This window comes from Balaenoptera ricei, chromosome 4 (assembly GCF_028023285.1).
Source record: "Balaenoptera ricei isolate mBalRic1 chromosome 4, mBalRic1.hap2, whole genome shotgun sequence".
Classification (NCBI taxonomy): domain Eukaryota; kingdom Metazoa; phylum Chordata; class Mammalia; order Artiodactyla; family Balaenopteridae; genus Balaenoptera; species Balaenoptera ricei.
Window position 1 is genome coordinate 7,074,251 of NC_082642.1, and position 27,777 is coordinate 7,102,027.

General features: G+C 39.5%; 2 protein-coding genes across 4 annotated transcripts in view; one reads left to right on the top strand and one right to left on the bottom strand.

Moving 5' to 3' along the window:
• The window catches only part of MED12L (mediator complex subunit 12L), a 317,527-nt gene that overhangs the window by 177,015 nt on the left and 112,735 nt on the right, over nt 1–27,777 (bottom strand). The gene's annotated exons all lie outside the window — the stretch shown is intronic.
• Nucleotides 1,272–25,213, top strand: P2RY14 (purinergic receptor P2Y14). Of its 3 annotated transcripts, none has more exons than XM_059921859.1 (3): nt 1,272–1,633; nt 17,847–17,951; nt 23,053–25,213. In XM_059921859.1, the coding sequence occupies exon 3, from the start codon at nt 23,079–23,081 to the stop codon at nt 24,090–24,092; it is 1,014 nt and encodes a 337-aa protein (XP_059777842.1). In that variant the 5' UTR covers nt 1,272–1,633; nt 17,847–17,951; nt 23,053–23,078; the 3' UTR covers nt 24,093–25,213. The 3 variants fall into 3 exon arrangements, with proteins under 3 accessions (XP_059777842.1, XP_059777843.1, XP_059777844.1); XM_059921860.1 differs by lacking the exon at nt 1,272–1,633 and adding an exon at nt 2,153–2,207; XM_059921861.1 differs by lacking the exon at nt 1,272–1,633 and adding an exon at nt 12,882–12,917.

Here is a 27,777-nt window from a genome sequence, read left to right on the forward strand (position 1 = left end):
ACCTAAGTGTCCGTCACAGATGAATGGATAAAGAAGATGTGGTACACATATACAATGGAATATTACTCAGCCATAAAAAGAAGTGAAATTGAGTCATTTGTAGTGAGGTGGATGGACCCAGAGTCTGTCATACAGAGTGAAGTAAGACAGAAAGAGAAAAACAAATACCGTATGCTAACACATATATATGGAATCTAAAAAAAAGTAAAAAAAAAAATAGTCAGAAGAACCTAGTGGCAAGACGGCAATAAAGACGCAGACCTACTAGAAAATGGACTTGAGGATACTGGCAGGGGGAAGGGTAAGCTGGGACAAAGTGATAGCGTGGCATGGACATATATACACTACCAAATGTAAAATAGATAGCTAGTGGGAAGCAGCCGCATAGCACAAGGAGATCAGCTCGGTGCTTTGTGACCACCTAGAGGGCTGGGATAGGGAGGGTGGGAGGGAGGCAGACGCAAGAGGGAGGAGATATGGGGATATATGTATATGTATAGCTGATTCACTTTGTTATAAAGCAGAAACTAACACACCATTGTAAAGCAATTATACTCCAACGAAAAAAAAAATTATCCAAAAATGCCCCCCAAAATAAATAAATAAATAAAGTAGACAGAGTATGGGAGACTTGGGCTCTTCCTCCAAGAGATGCATTATGACTGCATTAATCCAGAGGACTATGTAAGAAAAGTAAAGGATCCCAGCAACAATTTGTTAAATAAGCAAACAATCCAGAAATTAGGGTCAAACAGGGCGCTCCAAAACCAAATTTAAGAGGAGAGGGAAACCTGAAGAAAGATTAGGAGACCCAACAGCACGAAATCCAGGTTGGGAATATGTGAGGATAACACCTGGAGTAGGCCGGGCACCAGCAGGCATCACGTGTCTGTCCTCCCCCCACACCCAGAACAGGGTGAGGCTAGAGAGGAAAATCACCCAAGTCCACATGAGAGAGCTTTGGGGTCCTTTCAATCTCTCATCTCATTTGATAATGATCTTGCCCTTTGCTGATCAAGACGCTCCGGTGAACATGTTAGTTACACAGCCTCCCCACTCCTTCCCCTGAAAGTGAGAAATGTTCTGGTCTGGTTTACTCTCAACTATTTTTTCTGGTTTTCCAACGATTTTCAAGGAGTTGGTGAAGCCGTGTGAACTACAACTTGAAAATACTTCCCAATAAGTACAGAAGCTATTCTTACAACAGCGTCACAGGCAGAGGTCATGGGCAGGCATGGGAAAGATCCAGCCTCCTGCTGGCTGGAGCTCTCGCTTACCGGGTCGCTCTCTCCTCTCTCTCAGTACCCAGTTTCATACCAGCTACTATTTGGTCAAGTCTGGATCGTTTGTCACCCTAAGCACAAATCAGATTCAACTCACAGAAGCACAGAGTACAGCTGGGCTCCAAAGAGGATTGGACATCTGTGGTACTTGACATTCAAGCCTTTGGCGAGATGTCAGCATTTCATGGAGCACTTTAAATGTTTTGGTTTGAGAGCTAATGCAGCATTTCCCACTGGTCAACACCAGCAGTCCAGGCAGAAAGCAAAGTAGATTTCCCTCAACATCAGATGTTACACTCAGTGGCTGATCCAATCTTGCCTTCAGAGACCATAAAAGACTGGATAAATTGGTAAGTAAGAAAAGCCCATCCAATGCTGGGTTTATTTAAAGAATAAATATATGTGATTCCATTGTAAGACGGCTTGTTGTGCTCATAATGTCCTAAATTCTTTTTTTGAATGAACAGAGTGACAGATTTGCAGGTGAGATTTGACTTTTCCAGGTTCAACACTAAACTAAGTCCAATTAACTTTTCTCTGTAAATGTTCTTTTTAATTTCATGAAGCACAATTTTCTTTCATGAGTTCATGCATAGGCTTTCGGAAATTCCTAGTTTAAACAATTCGTAATGTCATTGCTTGTAAAATATAAGACAGTGTTGTATGTGGCTAGTGAGTTAAAATCAGTTTTGGATATATGGTGAAGGGCACAAATACAGCTGGGTTATGATGTAATCCCTCAGAGCTGAGGGAGTCCCATAAAGAACTAAAATGCTGGAGGGAAAAACAGAAGGTTTGGTTTAAGAGCACAAAAGGACACAACCTCACTAAAAACTGAAACCAAAGTGAAACACTTCATGCGAGGAAGCATTTTAAATCTTCTCTGAAACGGTAAATGCCCGGGCTACTGGTGTGGATTTCACGGTGAGTCACAATTGATTTTCAAAGGAGAAAACAGGAATTAAAGAAGCCTCATAGGTGCTGTTCTAGCTTTTATTAATGTCTTGTAAGTTTTGATTTTCATGTCCTTGATTCTTAACTTCTGATTTCTTCCTCTGAGATTTCACATAACACTTAAATATCAATCATTGGTAGCATTTTTAGTTTAATTTGTGGATGGCAGGGACGAGGTACGTAACCTGTGGAACTTCTACTGCTTGTTTTTCTAGAAATTTGAGTAGTAAATTCCATAGAACCTAAACTAATAGATAATTTTAAAACCTAATTTGTGCTAAACTAATAGATAATTTTAAAACTTAATTTGTGCTTAGAATCCGTTCCAGTTTATTTCCCAGCCAAAAAGAAAATATCTTTCTTTAAAGAGCCCCATTTACTGGAGAAATTGTAAGAACATTGCAACTGAAAGAAGGCGGAGGTTTAGAGAATAATTGACCAACGACAAACAGCTCCCCCCCTCTGCCAACGAAAATTTTAAAAATCACTAAATTTAGTATTTGTTATAAGTTGTGACGTCCTTCTTAATAAATTACTCTCTAAATGGAGAAACGGCAACCTCTTAAGTCTTCTCTCATTCATTTTTATACCTACCACTTCCCTGCCAGTTCTCCCCGCTTAAAGAAAGCATTCACAGGAGAAAATCTATCTATTTATACACAGTATAGACATTTAGACATTTACGTAGATCTCACACTTAACATAATTAAAATGAAGAGACTGGCATTTGCAACTAACTCCTTTCCTCCATTCGGGCCAGCTCTCGATATCAGACCCACCCATTCTGGGGAAGATGCTTCATGGCCTTCAGTGCTTCTTCAACACAAAACATTTCACTGGCTACTAGGGATTCACATGTGCCATCAGATAGCGTGAGAAAGAAATATCCAGAGTAAAAGTTTGGTTTGTAAAACATAACCAAGATCTAGCCTTCTTTACTTTTTGCCCTATGCCCTCTGGTACAACTATATAGATTTTACTTTAACTGTTCATGTGTAAGTTTACTAAAAACTATTTTAAATGTATCAGCATTAACCTAACCGTATGAAATGGACATTTTCTGCAGATAAAAAATAGTCAAATATCAGCAATTTTATGACTCATCCTAATAAAAAAGAAAATAGTCTTAAAAGGTAGCCCCAGAAGTTGAAGGGTGAGGGAAACAGCAATAATAATAATTTACATAATTTTTATATGCTAGCGAGACCTAGTACGTCTAATTATCCCCATATGTACTCCTCTGCTTTTAAAGCCTTTGCACAGATTCTGTTATCAAAACTGGGTGTTTTCAGCAGCCAAATTACACTGGGAAAGAACTTCTATCATTGGCTCTGTTTTACTGATTAGGAAACTGGGGTCCAGAGAGGTTCAGTGATTCAAATAGGATAACACAGCTAATAAAGACCAAGGATTGAATTTAAAGGAAAAAGTCATCTGGCCTCAAATCCAATGCCCTTTCACCTACCCCATCTTGTCTCTGATCTAAGGAGATAAATGTGTCCAATAAAAATTGTGATTTATACACAAATAAAAGCTGGAGATGCAAAAGTATGCAGGACTGCTCTGCCCCTTAACTAGGTATTTACACAATAATGGCAATAATCACATTGTATGAAACGGTCAATATTATTGGGACTCAAGTTTTCAGAGAGGTAATTTTACCTGGTCGAAAAAGCAGGCACTCTGCAGACAAACAGCTGAATTTGAATCTACTGTGAGCTTGAGCTACATTTTGTTTTGTTTTTTAGCTCCTTTGCCTCTTTGATCTACCTCTGTTCCATCTGTCACCCCAAAGAGCTACTAAGATATTAACTGAGACATGCTAATACCCAGCACCTTAAGAGTTACTCAATAAAGATGGAACTCCTCCCTCTTCCTTGCTAGTAACTTATTAAGTTAGAGGTAGTACTGGCAAGAGTAAAATCCCAAATCCCACAGGAAATTTCTTGAGTTGATTCTGACACTCATGGAGCCAAATAAGAACTCATAAAATAAGGGGAAATGAATACTTCTCCCAATTTACCTCCTGTCATTCCAACAGAAAACTGGGCACCATGTCAGTACCCAAGTAGTGAGTACCTGTCAACACGTCTACTGAGTGCCAACTAACCATCAGTGACCACTGTAAACAAAGAGGCCGGTCCCTCCAGGCCAGAACAGTAGGCCTGACAGCTAGGGAGTGTGGAGATCTGGGTCAGGGCCCATGAGCCCCACAGGTCGTGGTCCCATACAGAAAGGGGTGAGAGGAAGACATGAGAGGTATTATTTGCTTAATTCATATGTTTGGTGGATGGATGGATAACCAAATAGACAACCTTACCAAAAACCTTAAAAAAGAAAGAAATGAAAGATATCTGATGTGTAGGAGTTACAGTGAGAGATGGAAGTTATGCACATTTTTCATTTAATCACTCTTCATAAAGGTCTGGTGTCTTCTTCTTTTTTTTTTTTTTTTTGTATTTACAGACAGGCCACATATTGGATGGATTAAGAGCTGACATATTAAAATAAGCAAACTAACCCCCAAAAAACCTTATTAGAAAATAGAGCAAAATATATTCTAGCCAAGAATTGTCAAACTTCTGGACTCATGATCACTTGAACACTACCGAGAAGCCCAAAGAGCTTTTATGTTGTTATACCTAGCAATCTGTACTATATTAGAAATTTAAATTCTGAAATTCATAAAATATTTATTTTTAATTCGCTTTAAAAATAGCATCAAATGTTAACATGAATAACACATTTCTGTGAAAAATAATTATATTTCCCCCCAAAAGTTTTAGTTAGAAAAGTGGCATTATCCTACATTTTTGCTTATCTCTTTAACATCTGGCCTAAGACAGTTAAATTCTCATATCCACTTCTGCATTGGATCAGTTTCAAAATGTATTTTTAGTTAAAGTAAACAGAAGAAAATCTAGTCTCACACAGATACATAACAGGACAAGGAAGAAGTATTTTAGTAGCCTTCTGGATTTTCTTCTTTGGTACCACACCAAAACTCAAACAGTGGCAGTTTCTTAAAGGCTGTTTGCAAAGTAGAAACTAAATTCATATCAATGAATATTTCTGTTACATTAAAATCCTTTAGCGTAACTTGGTCTTGGAAGAAATCTTTTACCCCTGCTAGATTTTATACCATATAATCCTTGGTCATTTGGAGAGGTACATGCATCCAGAATTTTGACGTATAGATACTTTTCATTATATAGTATCAAAAAATAGTATTAATAGTGGCACTGATTTCATTCTAAGTACTGGAAAGTAATGCTATTTGTTTTCCTTGACTTGAAGGCTCAGTTCATTCAATTTTGAGAAAATGTCTGCCAAATACTCAAGTATGAACTGCTATAGTTTATGTATCATTCGTTCCAGTAAAAATGGCATTCCATAAAGAAAGCAGCTAATTCAACTCGCAACTTACTCAAGTGTTGTTCCTCTAGACAACCATCATACACAGCAGAAGTGCTTTGTGAACCATTCCTATAATGTCACGTGAAATATTTAAGACACACGCTTTAATCAAATGGACAATATGTATTACTTCAACACAGTCACTGTAAAGTTAACTTAGCTTTTTATTTTTTGTGGTGTTGTTTTTTTGTTGGTTTACTAAGATTGCATGGACGTAAGGTAGGCAATGACTACAGGACAGACAGGTGGGTACATGGCCTTCATTTGTGCTGAAGTACCAGCAGGTTTGTTTTACACATTTTGGCTTTTGCACCATTACTACAGATGTCAGCACAGTGAGTGAAAAAGGCAAACAACATGTTAGTATTCTTTTGAAAATGGGCTGACCTCATGGCCCCCTTAAAGAGTGTCAAGGACTCCATGGTTCCACAGACCATATTGTAAGAACCGTTACCTTAGACTTTGACATAGGAAAATTTTCTTTTGATACAAAAAAGCACTAATTTGGGGAAAAAAATTGATAATTTGAATATACTAAAATTGGTAACTTTTGTTTATCAAAATATACTTTTAAAGGAAAACGGACAAGTTACAATCTGGGAGATGCTATTCACCATACATATACCCAACAAAGCAGGTATCAACAATATTTGAAGGATTTCTACAAATCAATAATAGTACAAACAACCCAAAAGAAAAATGAGCAATAGATATGACTAGACATTTCATGGAAATAACCAATTATCATATGAAGAGATGCCCATATCACTGTGATCGTGGAAATGTAAATCAGGACCACAATGTAGTAACATTTCATAAGCAAAAAATTTTATATCCGAGAATAGGAAACGTTGAAGAAGATGTGTATCCACAGAGGATTTGCAACCACTTTGGAAAATAGTTTGGCATTATTTCCTATAGTTTAACATTCATATACCTATGATCCAGCAATTTAAATCCTCTATTTATACACACAAGACACTCTTTCACATGTTCATCAAGGATATATACCTTGGCATGGTTCAGAAGGGCAAAAACCTGGAAACATCCCAAACATAGGAAATTGAATGAATGAACCGTGGCATGCTCAGACGATGGAACGTTTACAGTCACCAAAACACATGAATTACGGCAACAATGCTCATCAGCACGGACAACATGTGGTATCTAAATCTAAACGATCTAAATCACTAAATGATTACATATGTTTCTTTTAAAATCACAATTTCATACACACATATACATACAACACACTTTTAGGAATACATACAGATGTAACCAAACAGTTTAAAACAAAACCGCGAGAGAATGAAAAAAATGGGGCTCAGGGTGCATGGTGGCCAGAGAGCCGGCATGTGGGAAGAAAGAGAATTCAGTTACATGCAGCTTATAATTGTCAAAGTCTTGGCTTTTGTTTTGGTTATTGAGTTTGAGGGAAATTATTAACGTAATTAAGAATAACAAAATAGAGTCAAGCTTGCATGAACCTTGCGTGATAGGAATATGCCATATGGTTTTATAAGACTATGGTGAATCCAATTTTATGCACCAACGATTTTAAAAGATATCTACACATTTTAACCTGTTACGCACATAGAAACTGTAAAACTCTGAGGTCCTGAAGAGACTCATCATTTGACAGTTAAGTAAATCAAGTCCTTAATTTGACCAAAGTTGTACAGATAGATTCATTCATAAATTCAATAACTATCTATTGAACATCTACTATATGCCAGGCACTAATTTAACAGTGAACAAGAGAAATAAGTTCTGTTCTCATGAAGGTTACCTTCATGGCGTAGTAGGATTGGGGGGGTCGGGGGGAGAGGGATGATGGAGGAAATAAATTGAAAAATAAATACTACTTTAAATAACGAAGACCACTCTGAAGAAAACAAAACATGGTGAGAGGCTGTAGAGCGCTGGCTAGGCGCCTGGCTGTGTCAGGTGCCGTAAACTGGGAAGGCCTCCCTGAGAAGGTGACGCTTGAACAGAGACCAATATGAGGCAGCCACGGTAAGATGCTAGAGACAGACAACGCCACAGACAGAGGCCAGGGCTCTGACAACCTCTGCCCCAGTGAGGTTCACCTTTCTAGAAGTGGGCGTCAACATCCCCGTGGTGACAGCGTGAAAGCAAATTCACCTGGGTATTCCTACTACTCCTACGCACTGCTTGACAAAACCTGGTTGGTCATGCTTGTAGACCTTTGCCAAGAGCCCCCGCCAGTTTACAAAGGAACAGAAGCCTTTCACGATTTATCTGGGACAGAGAAAAAGCATGTACCTGCTCAGAGCTTTGTCCAGCGCTGGATGGCAGGCAAGGAAAAGCTCAAGGGGATAGCTAGGCAGTTAAGTTTTGCTTTGCTTTTCAATTTTTGTTTCACTGGGCCAAAAAACTAAGCAGCGCAATAATGTTTTGTGACACGTACTGGCTTACTTGCCAAAGGCAACACATATCTGCTACTTTGCCTTCTCTACACCCCTACCCCATACACACAAACATACCTGCACTTTCCCACAGGCTGACCATGTCAGGGACATTCGAGAGACAGAAGAAAGCTCGCTGGCACTTTTGCTGCTGCAGGCTGGGCAGATTCATATTATAGGTAAAAAAGCCACACAGCTGACGAGAGGCCTCTGTTGGCCCTGGAGAGCAACTGTGGCCCCTGGATAAGGAACGTGGGGTAGTAATAATCCAAGTTATGCTGACATTATATCTGCCAGGCCTCTCCTAGCCACCTACTAGAGGGGAGGCATGTAACCAAGGTAAGAACATTCAGGTAAGATGCTACAGCCACTCGGGGCTTGAAAAGAGTTGGGTTTCGATTGTAGGTGCTCTGGTTACCATCTCAGAACTTGTTCAAGCCACTAAGCTCCCTTACACAGCTTTCGTCCTATGTAAAATAACAATGTTTTAGATCATTCATCAGAAATTCATACAACTTCTACTATGAATTATTTGCTGAGCTAGATGAAAATACAAAGCTCTCTCTCCATGCAGTAGAACAGACAAGCTAATAAAAATAAGACTTGTCAACAGGAAACAATATTCCCTCGTAGTTAAGGCTTTAGAATGACACTGACCTGGACCCACATCTCAGTTCTACAATACACTAGTTCTTACACCTTGGACAAGTTACTCAAGCTGTCTAGATTTCAGTTTCCTTAACTATAATATGAGATTACTTCTGTCTTATCAGGTCTACTGGAGGATTTTAAAGTGCATAGCGGTAGTTCGTTCATTTTCAGTGCTGCACAAAAGTTCACTAAATTTTTTTAACCCTTTTTCCTGTCAGTAATCAGTTGAGCTATTTCTACATTTTTGCCATTACAGTATTTCTATGAGCATCCTTGTACATGGATATTCTCATACATACTTGGTATGCTTCTGGAAGAGAGACTTCTAGGGCATATACTTAGGAATTAAAATGCTCAGCTATAGGGTGAGTGAACCTTCATCTTTTCCAACTATTTCCAATTCCTTTTCCAAAGTTTCCAATTCCTTTAGAAACATAATGCTGAGCTGGGGATAAAAAAAAGTCCTGGAACACTACATACACCATGCACCATGAACAATTTTTATAATGGAACCTATGTTCATATAGATTTAAAATCATTTATGTTTAAAGGCAGGAAATAAGAAACACAAAATTCAGGTCAGGATTCCCTCTCAGTGGAGGAAGGCACAGCCCAGGGAGGAGTGAGGAGGGAAAAGCCTGAGTACTGGTGAGGTTCCGGCTCTCAAGTCAGCGCTGTGTTCTTTTTGTTGTGCTTTAGTTTCTCTGCATAAATTCTTTGCAAAGTGTCAAATATTCCATTAAAAAGAAAAGGTATTTTTAAAAGCAATTACCATTGCCTGTGTCTGGTACCAGGTAAAGTTCTCAACGAATGGCAGTTATTGCCGTACAATGTGATGAGACCGAAAGAGATGACAAGACACAGTGGGAGCTCTGGAGGTGAAGCAGCCAGGATCTGCAACGTCCGGGGCTGTGGGAGACCCAGGGCTGCAGGAAATGGAGGTGCTCAGGGCGGAGCGGGGAGAAGAGGCTGCTCAGAGGCCAGAACCACCAGACTCTGGGCTCTAAAAGGGCAGGATTCCCAACACCAAGAACATTATCCTGATAATAGGAGCCAAAAGCATAAGTGATAGATGAAAGGAAAAGTCTGTCTTATAGATGACAGTTTTAAGCAATGTTCTTAACAAAGATTATTTTGGCTTAGAAGAATGGGGAGAATGAGAAAAGATGGCCAGGAATAGAATAAGAAACACCAATTTAAGGACAGGCAGAGAAGCTCCCAGAGGTGACTAAGAAGAAAAGGTAAGGAGGGTAGCAGAGAAGTCTAAGGGACTGTTATGCATTTGCTATGTGCCAGGCACTGAGCTAGGGACCCTTCCCTCAAAACGAATACACACACATACAGTACATACATATACGTATGCATATATATACACGTGTATATATATATAGTTATATATACCAGCAGAAAAGTACATGTATACACACATATATACACACATTTCTTTTACTAAACCATTTTGAATATAAGTTGCACAAAACCATGACCCTTCCCTCCTAAATACTTCAATATGCATCTCTGAAGATTAAGAATATTCTCCTACTTAACCACGCCATTACCATACCTAGAAAAATTAAGACAATTCAATAACACCATCTAATATACAGTCTGTATTCAGATTCACACAAGCGTCCTAAAATAATTTCTATAGTGCTACCCTCCACTGCCCCCAGTCACCGATCACAGCTCACACAGCACATTATTTCTCTTTGGCCTCTTTTGATCTAGAACTGCTCCCTCCCACCCCATCATGTTTGTTTGCTTTTCATGACATTGATTTATTTACAGAGTCTGGGTTGTTGTTTTATAGAATGATCCATGTTCTGAATTTGTCCAATTGTTTATCCATGATTAGCTTTTCGACAAGGTAGGTTGTGTACATCTAACTGAGTCATATTGAGAGGCAAAATATCGAATTATCCCGTTTTTGGTAAGTTCAATCATTCAGTGACTGTCAGATGAAAAGGTACCCTTTTTTTCTTTGTTATTCTAAATGATCTGTGAGTGATGCTTTTAGATTGGAACATCCTGTTCTCCTACAATCTTTCGCTAAGAGACTTTTCACAAACACTGAAGACTGTTGCCTGAATCAATTATTACACTGAGGTTGAAAACTGTTGACTTTCTAATTCTATCATTCCTTCTACCTTTTCTTTTTTTTTTTTAATTAATTAATTAATTTATTTATTTATTTTGGCTATGTTGGGTCTTCGTTTCTGTGCGAGGGCTTTCTCTAGTTGCGGCAAGCGGGGGCCACTCTTCAATCGCGGTGTGCGGGCCTCTCTCTATCGTGGCCTCTCGTTGCGGAGCACAGGCTCCAGACGCGCAGGCTCAGTAGTTGTGGCTCACGGGCCTAGTTGCTCCGCGGCATGTGGGATCCTCCCAGGCCAGGGCTCGAACCCGTGTCCCCTGCATTAGCAGGCAGATTCTCAACCACTGCGCCACCAGGGAAGCCCTCCTTCTACCTTTTCTAGCTGACATTCTTCTACAAAGAAGAGCTTGTCCCTGTCTTCATCCTCCCTTTTTCATCTGTATTTTTAATATCACTATCAACTCTTGAATTTGGTTTGTTTTTAAAAGTATTTTCATCTATTACTGTCCTTCTTATTGATATCCAAACTGTTGAATTTAGAAGTGCCACCAAGTCAGCTCCCATGTCCTTTTTTTGTTTTTTTCCCCCCTTAACATTTCCTCATTGGTCTGAGCACCTCCTTGCTTTTTGCCTGCAAGGTATCAACTCACCTTTCCCTGTGCCTGATTTGAAATCGGTCATTTCCCCAAGGAGCCCTGGTCCCTGTTAGTGGGTAGTGATACTTAGAAACAAGATAATCTCATTGATACTGGGGATTGCTACTTTTCCACCTACAGAAGATTTTTACTTTTGTTATTTAAAGTTGGAAATGGCTTGAGCAAGTTTATAGCTATTAGGGTATCACAACTTCAAGACCTACAAATTTTATTGAGAACATGTGGAGGTTTATACCTTGAAGGAAAGTAGCCTCTAGACTGAGAGAGAGCCTGAAAATACAAAAGAGGAAAGCAACAATGTACGAAGAAAGATTAGAAAGGAAGTCAGTGCAGGCTGCAATTAAACAAAGAAAAAAAAAAAAAAACCACCATGGAGTAAAATAAAGCTGGTCCTGGTCCAAGCAGGTCATGAGCATGAAATTCAATTCATGGTACAGATGGAAAGGAGCACTTCTTATTATCAGATTCTGTACATTCGGACATTACCTCTGAGGCAATAATGAAATGGCATCTAATAGCTCCTCCATAGGGCATGGCAAGATGTAAGATAGCATTCTCAAAACATATATGACTGACTCATATTGAAATCCATATGAAAAGTGAAACAATCACCAATGGATTGATTTAAAGAGGACACTTACATTCAACAATGGATCCCATTGGGATGGGCCTCGGACTCATAGAAAGCAAAGGTCTTTCTTTCCATACGAACTCTGAGCACCATCTTTAAGCTGCATAAAAATGCATCTTTCACATTTAAGTCCTACTCATTTTGAAATGAATGTAGTTGCTTCATTGTCATATGCTGTGTTTAATAAAATACAAACTCATTTAAAGAAGTTCCCAATTCATAAGTGAGTGTAACAATATATTTTATTGCATCAAAGGTTACTGATTCCTCCAACAGGTAGGAAGTACATAAATTTTAGGCCTTAAAGTGTATGAGAATCACTTCTCTGTAGTATTTCCACTCCCATCTAAAGTCCTGGATATTTATATTCTTTTCCTTTGGAATATGCAAGCCTGAATCTTGAACAAACATATACCTGGTTGATATTTAGCTAAGTAAAGTTGTTGGGTCCTCACAAATGAAAATCTGTTCCCCAGCCCCCTGGCAAAGGGATATGCGTTAAGGCCCTAAGCCCCAAGATCTGAAGATCTGAGTACTGCACGCCTGATTGAGAAACGCAAACACGGTCTCAGTAAAGCAAAAAGAGGTCAGAGGTTCATTTCTTTGCCTCACCCCAGGGAATAGAACCACATATTCCAAAACAATGCTGCAGAAGAACAGGCTGGAAAAAAAATAAGTCAGGAATCCTAACAGCTCAATCTAATTCCAGATAGAGAAAGGAATCAGTTCCCAAAACTCTGAAGACAGGAGTTTCACAGCTTTACATCACTCGCATCAAAAATGCAGGCCTGTGTGGACTGCCAAGTAAGTTCATGAAATGCTCTGGACTTCACTCGTACTCCCTACTGCTGAGTGCCGCTTCCTGTGACGAGAACCCGGGGACCATAAGAACAGCCTTCCCCCAGCTTCCCCCAGGCAAGCACTGCTGGGCCAGACTCCAGAGGAGGTTTGGAGCACACTGCAGCCCTGCGTGTCAGTGCACAAGAACATCAACCTCAAATAAATGTGGGGAGGTAGGGCACACCGTGGGAGCCTGACCCAGGGGAAGTCCTGGCCGGCTGAGAGTCCCAGAGACCTCCGATTCGCCTATTGTCAGCTGAGTCACTCCCTGAACCCCCAACGTTTCCTCTGAGTCATACACTGCCAGGCACCAGGTATTTGATTCTTATAAGAATAGAAACCCTATGAGGTAGCAACTACTACCCTCTCATTTTAGAGATGTAAAGACAGAAACATGGAGGCACTCTGCAACTATTCCAACATCACAGCTATTAAGAAATTGAGCCATATTTCTAACCAAGTTCCACTACATCCAACATGCATGCTTTTAACCATTATACTGCACTGTCTGCCCATTATTCCAACAGAGCTGTAAAGAAAGCCCACTTCACATTCCGAGACCTAAGCATATGAATTACTTAATCGTTGCTGAGTTACTCAAAATACAGTTAAGGTTTAGCACCAATGAGAGAGCTGACAAAATTCTATTCCTATATCAAAATGATACCAAATACAACTACCATTAAGGGGCTACTTCAGTAGTTCTCAACTTGGGAACATTTAAAAAAAATGTCTGGAGACATTTTTCGTTGTCTCAAGTCATGGGTGCTGCTGGCACCTAGTGGATAGGGCCAGGGATGCAGCTAAACATCTTACGATGCACCAGACCACTCACCCACAAAGAACTGGAACTCAACAAAATGTCAATAGTGCCAAGGGTGAGAAACCCTGGGCTATACCAAAGACTGTAGGTGCAAAATCCCCCAAAATCTAACCTGACAATCCAGATGCAGCTCCTGGTACGGAGGCTAGGATAGGTAGCCGTTTCCACGGCCCCAGAAGTTTGGCACCTGTGCCACACCTCGCCCTCCTCCCCCAGCTCCCGTGATCTGCTTGCATCACCACACGATGTGAAGACTGACCCGGGTTCGAGGAGGTGCCAGTCTTGCACTTTGCTATGAGTTCTGCTAAAAGTATTTTAAGGGAAGTGGTTGGAATTAAAAGTAAAACACTAGGTTTGGGCATCATTATCAGCTTACCGTCCATACTAACTCACTACCCGTTACAGAGGTTCTGTATGCAGTGGCACCCAGAGACTAACTGGAGAAGCTGAAGGCATCCACACCTTGCAGACCTTTAACACCTAGATCAAAAAGGACATACTCACAAACTCACACGCACATGTCCACCTTCCCTCAAAAAAAATACTGCATAAGTGATTCCTAAAAACAATACTCTAGAAAAATGCTGAAGGGCCTGCAATACATGCACATACTCATGAACACAAACAAAACATGCTTGCCCCGAGTTCCCTCAGGAGTAGAGGAGACCTGGCTTGGAGATGAATAGACATAAATTTGAATACCGTCTGGCCACATATTAGCTGCCCAATTCGCCTTTGATGAGTTACTTAACCATTTTCAGCATCAGTTTCCTCATCTGCAAAATGGTGGTAACAGTAACAGATTGGCAAGGCTCCATCATGGTACTCAAGAGCTTGGGCAATCCATGTCCCCCCTGCTGTGCTGTCCTCTCATGTGTCTTGGTGCATGTGCCCGATAGCTCTCTCTGCCCAACACTCCCTCCCTCCCCTTTGACCCCCTTCTATGAAATAAACTGGCATGCTTAAAGTGACTTCCCCTTGAACAGGTCTATGACCTAGAAGCAGGGGACTCTGTTGACCCACTCCTAAGGAGTCACAATGTCGGGAAAGAGAGGCAGGACCAAGAGTGAGGATGCAAAAAATTCTAAAATATTCAACCGATCACAGAATAAGAAAGGCCAGAAGCCTGATGACAGACTTAAGAATTAATTAATACTATTCAATAGTATAAAATATTTTTAAAATATAAAGTATGTTATAAAGCATTTAATAACATAAAATGTTATAAAATATGACCACAAGACTGAATAAGTAGCCCATATATAAATTCTCCTTCTATTCAACCCTTACGACTGTTCTGGAAACCATCTAGGATATCACATACTGGCACCACAAAGAGAAAAAAAAAAAAAAAAAGTCACACATTACTGCAAGGGAGATAAAAGCAGCAATAATAAGAAAATGGCTTTAGTAAGTTTAGAAATGTACACAATGATTACACACATCTATACTACATTCTACTGTTAGAAGAATCATCTAGAAAACAAATATTTATCTCATATGAAAAGATCTTGGGGCACCTTGGATCAAAGCTTTTGATGTTTGGACTGTAAGGACAGAGAAGGAATTGTCAGACTGTCGTTAGATAAGAACTGAACAAAGAACAGGAAGGAAAATGCTCATCACAGGTGGGTACTGATTAAAGAGAGATTTGAAAGCAATTCATTCTCCAAATACATTCTTTTTATTGAATTTTTAAAAATAAATTTATTTATTTATTTTTGGCTGTGTTGGGTCTTCGTTGCTGCGCGTGGGCTTTCTCTAGTTGAGGCGAGCCAAGGGCTACTCTTCGTTGCGGTGCGCAGGCGTCTCATTGCGGTGGCTTCCCTTGTTGCAGAGCATGGGCTCTAGGCACGTGGGCTTCACTAGTTGTGGCATGCAGACTCAGTAGTTGTGGCTCGTGGGCTCTAGAGCACAGGCTCAGTAGTTGTGGCGCACGGGCTTAGTTGCTCCGCAGCATGTGGGATCTTCCCGGACCAGGGCTCGAACCCACGTCCCCTGCATTGGCAGGTGGATTCTTTAACCACTGCGCCACCAGGGAAGTCCCTCCATATACATTTTTGTTTTCTAATTATGAACTATTTCAAGTACACAAAAGTACAGAAACTAATGTTGGTTAACACCAATACACCTAATCGCCCAGTGTTAATTGACAGTAATATTTAGGCATCATTGTTTCAGAATTTAAGAGATGAAATACCACAAATACAGCTAAAGTCCAACCACCCTATGGCATCCCTTTCTCCTCCTTCCTTCAACGGGAGTAAGCACTGTTCTGAAGTTAGAAGATATCATTCCTGACCAGAACATGCTCAGTACTGACCTGGATCAAATATAATATTCCACCACAGAGAACTAAATCTCTTTGTTTTGTTTCTAAAGAGAACTTCATGACATTTTAGGGCTATTCTAGGTAAATAAATTTTTTAAAATAAATTTATTTATTTATTTTTGGCTGCCTTAGGTCTTCGTTGCTGCGCACGGGCTTTCTCTAGTTGTGGCGAGCCAGGGGCTACCCTTCGCTGCGGTGCGCAGGCTTCTCATTGTGGTGGCTTCCTTTGCTGCAGAGCACGGGCTCTAGGTACGCGGGCTTCAGTAGTTATGGCTCGCGGGCTCTAGAGCGCAGGCTCAGCAGTTGTGGCACATGGGCTTAGTTGCTCCGCAGCATGTGGGATCTTCCCGGACCAGGGCTCGAACCCATGTCCCCTGCACTGGCAGGTGGATTCTTTAACCACTGCGCCACCAGGGAAGTCCCTCCATATACATTTTTGTTTTCTAATTATGAACTATTTCAAGTACACAAAAGTACAGAAACTAATGTTGGTTAACACCAATACACCTAATCGCCCAGTGTTAATTGACAGTAATATTTAGGCATCATTGTTTCAGAATTTAAGAGATGAAATACCACAAATACAGCTAAAGTCCAACCACCCTATGGCATCCCTTTCTCCTCCTTCCTTCACCGGGAGTAAGCACTGTCCTGAAGTTAGAAGATATCATTCCTGACCAGAACATGCTCAGTACTGACCTGGATCAAATATAATATTCCACCACAGAGAACTAAACCTCTTTGTTCTGTTTCTAAAGAGAACTTCATGACCTTTTAGGGCTATTCTAGGTAAATATGTTTTTTTTTACCACTGGTTCTCCATAAAATATCTATTTATATTTCCAGACTAGAAGGATGAGATTATTATGATGAAATTTATAATGAGTAAACTCTAAGTAAAGTCTTACCCAACTCCAGACCTATGGAATCTTGAGTCTTCATTTTAGCAGGAGCCCTGGGAAATATGTATGCGCGTTAAAGTCTGAGAAGGGTTGCCTTAAAGAATTCAGAAAGGTGACAACCTAGACCAAGGCAGAACCAAATCCAACCACCATTCTGCCAAACCTATCCTCTTCCTATCATACAATATAGCTTTCAGATGTTATCTGGGCAAAGTCCATGCGTAAGCAGACCAGTGGTTATCAACCAGGGGCAATCGGGCCTCCCAGAGGACATTTTGTTCACAACTTAGGGAGATGATACTATTGGCCCCTAATAGATAGAAGCCAAGAATGCTGCTAAACATCCTACAATGCAGAGGACAGTCCTCACGACAAATAATTATCTAACCCAGAATGTCAATGGTACAAAGGTTTAAAAAAAAAAAAAAAAAAAGACAGAAAACAAAAAAAGCCTGCCTATGATTTCCTGGCAAAATGGTCAATTGTTAACTTCAGTAATTTAAATGAGCTGATTTGATGAACCAAACCCATAAAGTGTGTGTGGGGGGCGGGGGGGGAGAAATAAACCAATAACTAAAAACACTTCATGTGCAATCCTCTCAAGTAAACGGTTTATAAGGTTCCCACCAGGGTTTATATCACATCAGTAATCGTCAATAGTGACAACCAAAACGAAGTTCAGTAAAGCAACAACAAAAGCGCATGTTGAAATATTTCACAATTATACAAGCTGTGTTTAAAAAGCAAGTGCACTGCTACCACACATACTTCTTCAATAAAAACATTCTGGCGTTTATTTAACTTAATTAAATCCTCGTTTTTCTCCTACAATACAGGATCATTAGCGAAGAAGCACCTTGGCCACTTCAAGATGACAAGCACTCACTGGGCTAAATTACTTCATTGAAAGGAAACCTCATATTAGACAAAAATTTTAAAACGTAAGTGAACAAATTCTTTAGTATTATCAAGAGCTTTGTTAATTTCATCAAAATATTATGAAGGAATAACTTCTCTTCTTCAGAGAAAGTAGAATTACAGCACACAGAACAGTGGAAGGTGGTCCATTTTCAGAGAAAAATGGGTCATTGTGTGTAATTACACAGAGGATGAGTAATGAACTCAGCATGTTTTTATTAAGATGAATGTATTTCTGGAGTGAGCATCGCCTTGTCTGGCCCTGTTATCAACTAAGTTCTGCCCAAAGAGAGAGCCCTGAGGTTATATGCAATACTCTACAACCTGAAAATACTAATGCAGCCTGACCCTGAGACCTAACATTTCACTAGGAACAACAGCACTCACTATCTGGATTAAAATGAAACTTTGCCATTGATATTCTAGCTGTGCAAAAAAAGATGAGAGAAAGCAATTCATAGGCTCCTATTACACATTAACGGCTGTCTTTTGGTCTCATAGATCCATTCCACCATTATGTGACCAAAGATCCAAAGTGACGGTTTATATAGACTAAAACGTTTCAAGTCATTCCATTCTCCTTTACCTGGATTTGTGGAACAAGGAAGATTTCCACCTAAGAGAAGCTGAAGCCTTATAATATTTTTTTCTAATTGAAGTATAGCTGATTTACAATGTTGTGTTAATTACTGCTATACTGCAAAGTGATTCAGCTGTATACATATATATACACACATACACACACACACATTCTTCTTTTGTGTGTGTGTGTGTGTGTTTGTGTGTGTATGTGTATATTTTTCCCCCCCATTATGGTTTATCTTGAAATCCTTCTCTTTTTTTTTTTAATTGTTTTTTTATAAATTTATTTATTTATTTATTTATTTATATTATTTTTGGCTGTGTTGGGTCTTTGGTGCTGTGCGTGGGGTTTCTCTAGTTGTGGCGAGCCTGGGCTACTCTTTGTTGCGGCGTGCAGGCTTCTCACTGTTGTGGCTTCTCTTGTTGCGGAGCACGGGCTCTAGGCGCGCAGGCTTCAGTAGTTGTGGCACGTGGTCTCAGTAGTTGTGGCTTGCGGGCTGTAGAGCTCAGGCTCAGTAGTTGTGGCGCATGGGCTTAGTTGCTCCGCAGCACGTGGGATATTCCCAGGCCAGGGCTCGAACCCGTGTCCCTTGCATTGGCAGGCAGATTCTTAACCACTGCGCCACCAGGGAAGCCCCTTGAAATCCTTCTTAAATGAAGTCTCAAGAATTCAGGGAGCTGTGCTTATGTTCCCTGAAGCCTCAAGGTTAACATAATGACCACTTTCACTATAGAAATTCAGAGGTAATCTCAGAAGTAACTTCCATGGGCAGGGCTGGCTGCACTTCCACAAACTGGCTCCACAGAATGTCCCTTATTTCGGTTGATCATCATCCAGACGTGCTTTTCCTCTTTCTTTCTCCCCCTTTGCCTGTCTCTTGTCTTTGATGGGCTGGGACAAGCTGCTTAGAAATAGTAAATCAGCTGAGAGCCTGGGGCAGGGAATGGAGGGTTGCTGGGCCACATCAAGACATTCTTTCTTTCTGATTTATTTGGTTCTTATTTATTTTTACGTTACCGTATAAAATCAGCATCCGTACGTTACCATTTCCTCCATCTGTGAACTGATTTGCAGTTTTAGTAGGTCTCTATCGGGATATTAAATCACCTCTATACTAAAGACAAGGAGAGGAGACTGGACAGGTGTTACAAGGTCAAAGCGATACATGTCTCTGTTATCAGCTTGTCCTATTTTTCATCTAACGTGTATTCCTGCCGTTTGGTCTCGATATATAACTGGCCTCACTTGCTGCAGATACCTTAAGATAGCCCCTTTTCCACACATCTCTTGATCCATCACTGTAGAAAAGGCTGCCACACTCTGAGACACCAGGACCAAATACGATAAATTATGTACCTGGAGGTCACAGTGCCCTGCCATCAACACTACTGCTCAAGAAAAACAGACTTAAGAGCGTGAACATTACCATTAAAATTGTCTCGGATTTACCATTAGCTCGTTACCTACGTAGAATGCCCCTTTAATTGGCCTCTGCTGTATCCATCCAGACAACAGCGCGAGCAGCAGTGATGCCCTGCTTCTTCCCCCAGTCAACACATCTCAAACGGAGACTCTGATCTGCCATTGCTTAAAAACAGCCCAAAATAGCAAGAAGACGTTTGGAGGGAAAGACCCAAGCAAGCCTTGAGTACTCATTTCATTTCAGAAGGCACTCTGGCTCTAGAAGTTTACCTGGGTCAGCTAGCCCCTTCCACCAACCTCAAAGTGAGGAAGGGAGGAGGCATGAGGTGCATGGCAAAGCATATATGCTCAGATTCTTGACACTCTGAGGAACCAGAGAGCATAGTTGTGGACCCATGGCATCAGGCTACATTCAGACATATTGCAGTGCAAAAGGACAAAAGTCACGAGATTCTGAGAAAATGTCTTTATACAGATTTCTAGAAGGAAAGGAAAGAAATGGTGGCTCTCACTAAATCATTTCTGGGAAATTCTTCACTATTACTATATACAGTGGCTTCTATAATTTTTCTATAAAGAGAGAAATTTGGTACTCATTAAATCATTTCTGGAAATTCTTCACTATTTCAGTATTTAGTTGTATATTATACAGCTAATATTTCTCTCTACTTTAAAATGTACTAACATCTGCTTTTTAAAAAATTTTATATTTTAAACTCCAGTGAATCCAACAATTACTGAATACATATCATGATCCCCGCACCGCACTGACTGAGGGGCTGTGTCCCCAGCACCGGGACCCCTGGGAGCATTCCCTTGAGCTCTGTGAGACTGGCTCTTAGACTAAGCTGCACCTTACTATCAGGGGACAAGACCAATTATTTACTAAACACAGATTCTTTGCCACAGTGGACAGTTAAAAATAGAAAACATGGGCCCTTCACTTACCATCTAAAATATGAAACAGGCCACAGAGGACCTACAAACAAACCCATTATGATCAGAGCCAACTGGGCAGGGGATTAGATTTCCTTTCAAAGGAAGCCCAAGGACAGGCAAAATCAATTGCTAGAAATGTAACTAGTTTTGCCATATGCTTGCAGGAAGAGTACACAGAAGCAACATATTCTTTTGGGGGAAGCAGCACAAAAAGTTTGCATGTGTGATTTTTTTTTTTATTTGCAATGTGACTGAATTTCATATTGCACGTTTCCAAATTCTACTTTCTCACACTTCCTTAATTTTACTGACACAGCCCTTCACTCACTGTGTATAAAGCACCACGCTTGGCACCAGAAATACAAAGATGAACAAGATACATTCTCTGTCCTCAAGGAACCCACTGTTCTCCACAATCTTTCTTTCCCATGATCCCTGACTAGATGTAAATTTCTTAAGAGCAGGGACTCATGTCTTATATTCCCAGATTGCATATTCATTATTTCACAAATATTTTAAATATCTAATGTCCTAAATGTAATGCTAGGAATACAATGGTTAAAAAAAAAAAAAAAAAATGACATGGTCTCTCTCCTCTGAAGGAGCTTACAGTAGTAGAGGAAACAAAAAACAGCTAGAGAGACAAGTGCTATGACAGAAGAAAGGCACAGAACTATGAGCACACATACAAGGGACCTCACACCCAATCCACCCCAACCAAGGCTTGGGAGGGCAAAGTTTCCTAAAGAAAGTGGCATCCAAGCTGAGGCCTCAAGGATAAAGAGAAGTTAGTCAACCAAGAAGGTAGCGAAAGAGTCTTCCACACAAATGAAAGTTTGTGCAAAGGTCCAAGGTGAGAGAAATCACGGAACCCATGAGGAAGAAGGGTTCAGAACAGCAGGAACTTATCAATGGAGGTAGAATTGGTAGGGATCAGACCAAGATGGGACTTCTGGTAGCTCAGGGTTAAAGAGTTAGGACTTTATCCTGAGGGCAAGGACCAACCGATGAAGGGTTAAGCAGGATGTTGACATTACAGATAAGATGGGCAGTAGACATTTTCTTAGATGTATCAAATAATCTTTCAAAAGAGTTCTAATCTTCCTTGTGCCATAAATCATTATGTCCAACATCAGTGAAGACTATACAGGATTCTCTAACAAAAGAAGGCTCTGGGTAATACCTAGGACAGTGTCGTCCAATAAAAATATGATGCAAGCCACATATGTAATTTAAAATTTTTCCAGTAGCCATATTCTTAAAAAAAGTAAAATTAAGTGAAATTAAGATTAATAATATATTTTATTTAATGGGATATTCCTAAAATATTTCAACATATAATCAATATTAAAAATATTGAGATATTTTACATTATTTTCTGCGTACTAAGTCTGCAAAATTCATTGTGCATTTTCCATCACATCTCAATCTGGACTGGCCCCAATTTCAAGACCTCTACAGCCACATATGGCTAGTGGCTACCATTTGGACAGTACAGATCTAGAATGTACTTTGGGGAGCATTTCTCAGAATGTTTAACGTCTTTCTATCATTTTTGTTTGTTTTCTAATTTATAAAAATAATGCAAATCAGTTTTTAAATGTGAAAAAAACCCACAGAATATCTCAATTTTGAAAGGTACCCATAATCCTATACCAAAAATACCAGTTATAGTTGGACGTGTATGCTTGTAAGACATAGTCCTATGTCTAAAATATACATAGGGTAGGCTTTCTAAAAAGTAGGGTCTGTGTCAATAGCTCTTAAACCTAATATATTAAAGAGTTGTGAATAAAATGAAACAGATTCTCTGTTTTTATAGCTTTATTACCTTTGAGACTATATTTAAATGAGTATTCCTGGAACTTTAGAGTTGTACAGGAACCTTTATCATTTTAGGGAAACGCTGGTCTCCATGATTACCTCAGTTCTCAGACTGTCCTGCTTCTCTAATTTTTCTTTCCTGTCATCTGTCTACTCCATTCTTCCCTTTTCAAAAGGAAGGAAGGGAAGGTGAAAGGGAGGAAGAGACAGGTACCTAAGGAATATATACAGCAAAAACTTAGTTTCAAGAACTTGCTGGGCATGGCAAGTTCTTGCCCTTTCCTTTATTTATTTCTCGGCAAATGACTCGAAGGTCGTGACTGCCCTTTGAGTGACTATTTCACATCACCTTCCAGGTCTCACCTTCAGAAGTTACCAAACGATGAATGCCACCACTGCCACACCTGCAGAGGGGTCCTGCCCCCGGAACACCCTCATAATCCAGCAAGTCATCCCCGTGCTGTACTTCGTGGTCTTCGTGGCCGGGATCCTGCTCAACGGCGTGTCCGGGTGGATATTCTTCTACGTGCCCAGCTCCAAGAGTTTCATCGTCTATCTCAAAAACATTGTCGTCAGTGACTTCCTGATGAGCCTGACTTTTCCTTTCAAGATCCTGGGAGACTCGGGCCTCGGCCCCTGGCAGCTGAACGTGTTTGTGTGCAGGGTCTCGGCCGTGCTCTTCTATGTCAACATGTATGTCAGCATAATGTTCTTTGGGCTCGTCGGCTTTGACAGATATTATAAAATCGTGAAGCCTCTTTTGACTTCGTTCATCCAGTCCGTGAACTACAGCAAAGTCCTGTCGGTGCTGGTGTGGAGCCTCACGCTGCTGCTTGCCATTCCCAACATGATCCTGACCAACCGGAGCGCCAGGAAGGCCACACGCGTTAAATGCATGGACCTTAAGAATGAACTGGGCCTCAAGTGGCACAAAGCCTCCAACTACATCTTTGTAGCCATCTTCTGGATTGTGTTTCTTTCCTTAGTCATTTTCTACACTGCTATCACGAGGAAAATCTTTAAGTCCCACCTTAAGTCCAGAAAGAATTCCATCTCGGTCAAGAGGAAATCTAGCCGCAATATATTCAGCATCATGTTCGTGTTTTTTGTCTGTTTTGTACCTTACCATGTTGCCAGAATCCCCTACACTCGGAGCCAAACAGAAACCCATTACAGCTGCCAGTCAAAAGAAATCCTGTTCTATGTGAAAGAATTCTCTCTGCTATTGTCAGCTGTAAACGTATGCCTGGACCCCATTATTTATTTCTTTCTATGCCAGCCATTTAGAGGAATGTTATGTAAGAAATTGCATATCCCATTAAGAGCTCAGCGTGACTCAGAAACTTCCAAACCCAAAAGGGGAAATATAACACAAGAAAGCACAGATACTTTGTGAATTCCCACCTCCTTTCAAATAAAGTCTGTGCATGCATATTGTAATCTTCAATTACATAATAAAGAAAAATGAATAAGAAGCATGTCCACGATAATAAGTATCATCTCTAGGCATTACTATTCAATTTAGTACAATAATAAAACTAAAATGTAAGTTTCCATGCTTGTTTTTGTACCATCAAAGAAAAAATAATACATTATTTAATCTTATCCCATCAAAATAGAAGGTTTAAATTTTTAATCAATAGTCTGGTCAGTTAATATAGCACTTTAAATAGCAATAAGGAAAACAGGAAGCAATCAAGACAATTCACAGGGGCATCTTCCTTCTTCTAAACACAAGAATTAAGTTGGCATATCATGCAATTTTTTTCAACAGGGTCATTAAAGACCAACTGAAAAGCAGGCACAGTCTGATAAAGGATTAGAGGCCTGTTTGTAGTGAAAAAGTCAAGTCTTCTCTGATTTGAAGAAGCAGGATAAGCAGACACCCAAAAAATTACTTAAGAAATCCCCCACTGATTTATTTCATGGCATTTCAAAGGAAAGCAGATATAAACTCTGTACATCGCAGCAAAAAATGTAATTTTTCTCTGATAGCATTTTGAGGATGATATAAGATACATCTTAAATATGTTTTATATGAAGATTAGTTAAGCCACTTAATGAGCCTAGTGTTCTGGTGTTAGAATATGTTTAAGTAAACTCTACAGAGGGAATCTAGATAGTGGCATAAGTTGCCAGAAACTTCCCCTGTTCAACGGTATGGGAAAAAAATCTAGGATGTCTGGGAAAAGACATATGCACACAAATACCCCCAGCTGGCAACACACTTTATTCCCTAGGAGCAGAGAAAAGCAGTTTTCTTAGAAAGCAACTGGACTTGATAAAAAGAAAATCTAAAATTTACAATAATGAGTGAGAAATTACACATAAAATGAAAATTTACACATCATATTTTCTGAAAAACAAATTTCATATGTGCAGATACGGGATATGGTTGCTGGCTTGTGAGTTATCAAAGCTCAGTTCTTTCTCTGCTATTAACTGGCTGGAAGACATTTAGCCTATCTTTCAAATACTCTTGTCAAACATTTTTGTAAGTCATGTTTTCATATATATATATATATATATATATATATATGTATGTATGTATTTCAAGCCTTACCATATATGTGCTAATAAAAAATATTTTTAATAGTGTCAAGTTTTTTCTTAAGTCAAGATACCAAAAAACACTACCAGATTTACTCATAGTCAAGACATGGGTGGTTTCTTTAGTACACTCAATTACAAATGCTAATAGAATACAAAGAAAGAAGGCATGGGAATACCCAGGAAGGAGTGGCATAGAGTATTTTTGAAATTCTATTTGCCACTGACTTTTCAAAATAAGTATTTCATGTGTTCGTAGGACCTCATCAGATTTTAGGCAAAACTGAGAAAACACATTTTAAACTGAGGAACAGTTGAGAAGATTTTCGCACTCTGTATCTACCTTCCACCCTCATGAAAGCTCTCTGCTCCCAACTCTGGGTCAAATATCCTCTCCCAAAAAGAACAAAATCACAAACCTATGATAAACATGCCTGGCAAAACTAAGCTTGCTACAGAATTTGTTTGGCTAAATATATTTGCAAAAGAAAGTGGCTGTGTTTATTCACAGTTTCCATTGGTCAGGACAAATTAGTAAATACTGGTGTTTTATATGTCCCCTACTGGGCCACAGGAGAAATTGAAATTATAAAAGAAGATGAGAAGCACCAAGTTTTGCCTTTGTAACCACTGTGCCAAAGCAAATCAGAAATATGAAAGGCAATATTTTTCAGGAAACAATATGCAAGGCAAATAAGGATATCGTGAAGCAAGAGTTGAATAACAGCTACTGCATATCAGAATTTTAAGGTAAAAGACTTGTACTTGGAAAACTGTAAGACACTGAAGACAACACACACAAATGGAAAGATGTATGCTGCTCACAAATTGGAAGAATTAATATCGTTAAAATGACCATACTACCCAAGGTAATCTACCAAGGGTTCAATGCAATCCCTATCAAAATACCAATGGAATTTTTCACAGAACTAGAACAAATAATTCTAAAGTTTGTATGAAAACACAAAAGACTCCAAAAAGCCAAAATAATCTTGAGAAAGAAGAGCAAAGCTGGAGGTATCACACTCCCTGATTTCAAACTATACTGCAAAGTACAGTAATTTGATTACTACAGTAATCAAAACAGGATGGTACTGGCACAAAAACAGACACATAGATCAGTGCAATAGAATAGAGTGTCCATAAATGAATCCATGCTTACGCAATCAACTAATCTACCAAAGGAGGTAAGAATATACAATGGAGAAAAGACAGCCTCTTTAATCAATGGTGTTGAGAAAACTGGGCAGCTATATGCAAAAGAATGAAACTGGACTACTTTCTCACACCATATATAAAAATAAACCCAAATGGATAAAACGCTTAAATGTAAGACCAGAAAGCACAAAACTCCTAGAAGAAAACACAGGCAGTACAGTCTTTGACACTGGTTGTAGCAATATTTTTTTGGATGTGTCTCCTTAGGCAAGGGAAGCAAAAGCAAAAATAAACAAATGGAACTACAGCAAACTAAGCAGCTTTTGTAGAGCAAAGGAAACCAAAAACAAAGCAAAAAGGCCACCTACTGAATGGGAGAAGAGATTTGCAAATGATACATCTGATAAGGTGTTAATATCCAAAATGTACAAAGAACTCACAGAACTCAACATCAAAAAAGCAAACAACCCTACTGAAAAATGGGTAGAAGACCTGAATAGACATTTTTCCAAAGACATACAGATGGCCAACAGGCACATGAATAGATGCCCAATATCACTAATCATCAGGAAAATGCAAATCAAAACCATAATAAGATACCACCTCACACTGGTCAGAACAGTTATCACCAAAAAGAAAAGAAATAAAAGGGCTAGAGAGGATGTGGAGAAAAGAGAACCTTTATGCACTATCGGTGGTAATGTAAATTGGTAAGGCCACTATGGAAAACAGTATGGAGGTTCCTCAAAAAATTAAAAATAGAACTATCAGCAATTCTACCTGCGGGAATTTTTCCCTTAAAAAAACAAAAACAAACAAAAAAAACACTTATTCAAAAAGATATATGCATCCCTATGTTTACTGTAGCATTATTTACAATAGTCACGACATGGAAGCAACCTAAGTGTCCATCAGTAGATGAATGGATAAGGAAGATGTGAGAGATATACACACACACACACACACACACACACACACACATACACATACATACATATATACATATACACAGACAGACAGACAGACATATATGCCGAGAACAAACTGGTGGTTGCCAGAGGGGAGGAAGACAGGGGGGTCAGTGAAACAGGTGAGGGAAAGTAAGAGGTAAAATTTCCTTTCATAAAGTAAATAAATCGTGGGGATGTGATGTACAACATAGAGAATATAATCAATAATATTGCAATAACTTGGTACGGTGACAGACGCTAACCAGACTTATCAAGAGGATCATCTTGTACTGTATAAAAGTATTGGATCACTATGTTATACACCTGAAACTAATAATGTTGTAAGTCAATTACCATTCAATTAAAAAAAAAGAAGAAAAAAGTCAGATCAATACAAACAAATCTTTGGATTTAACTTTTGAA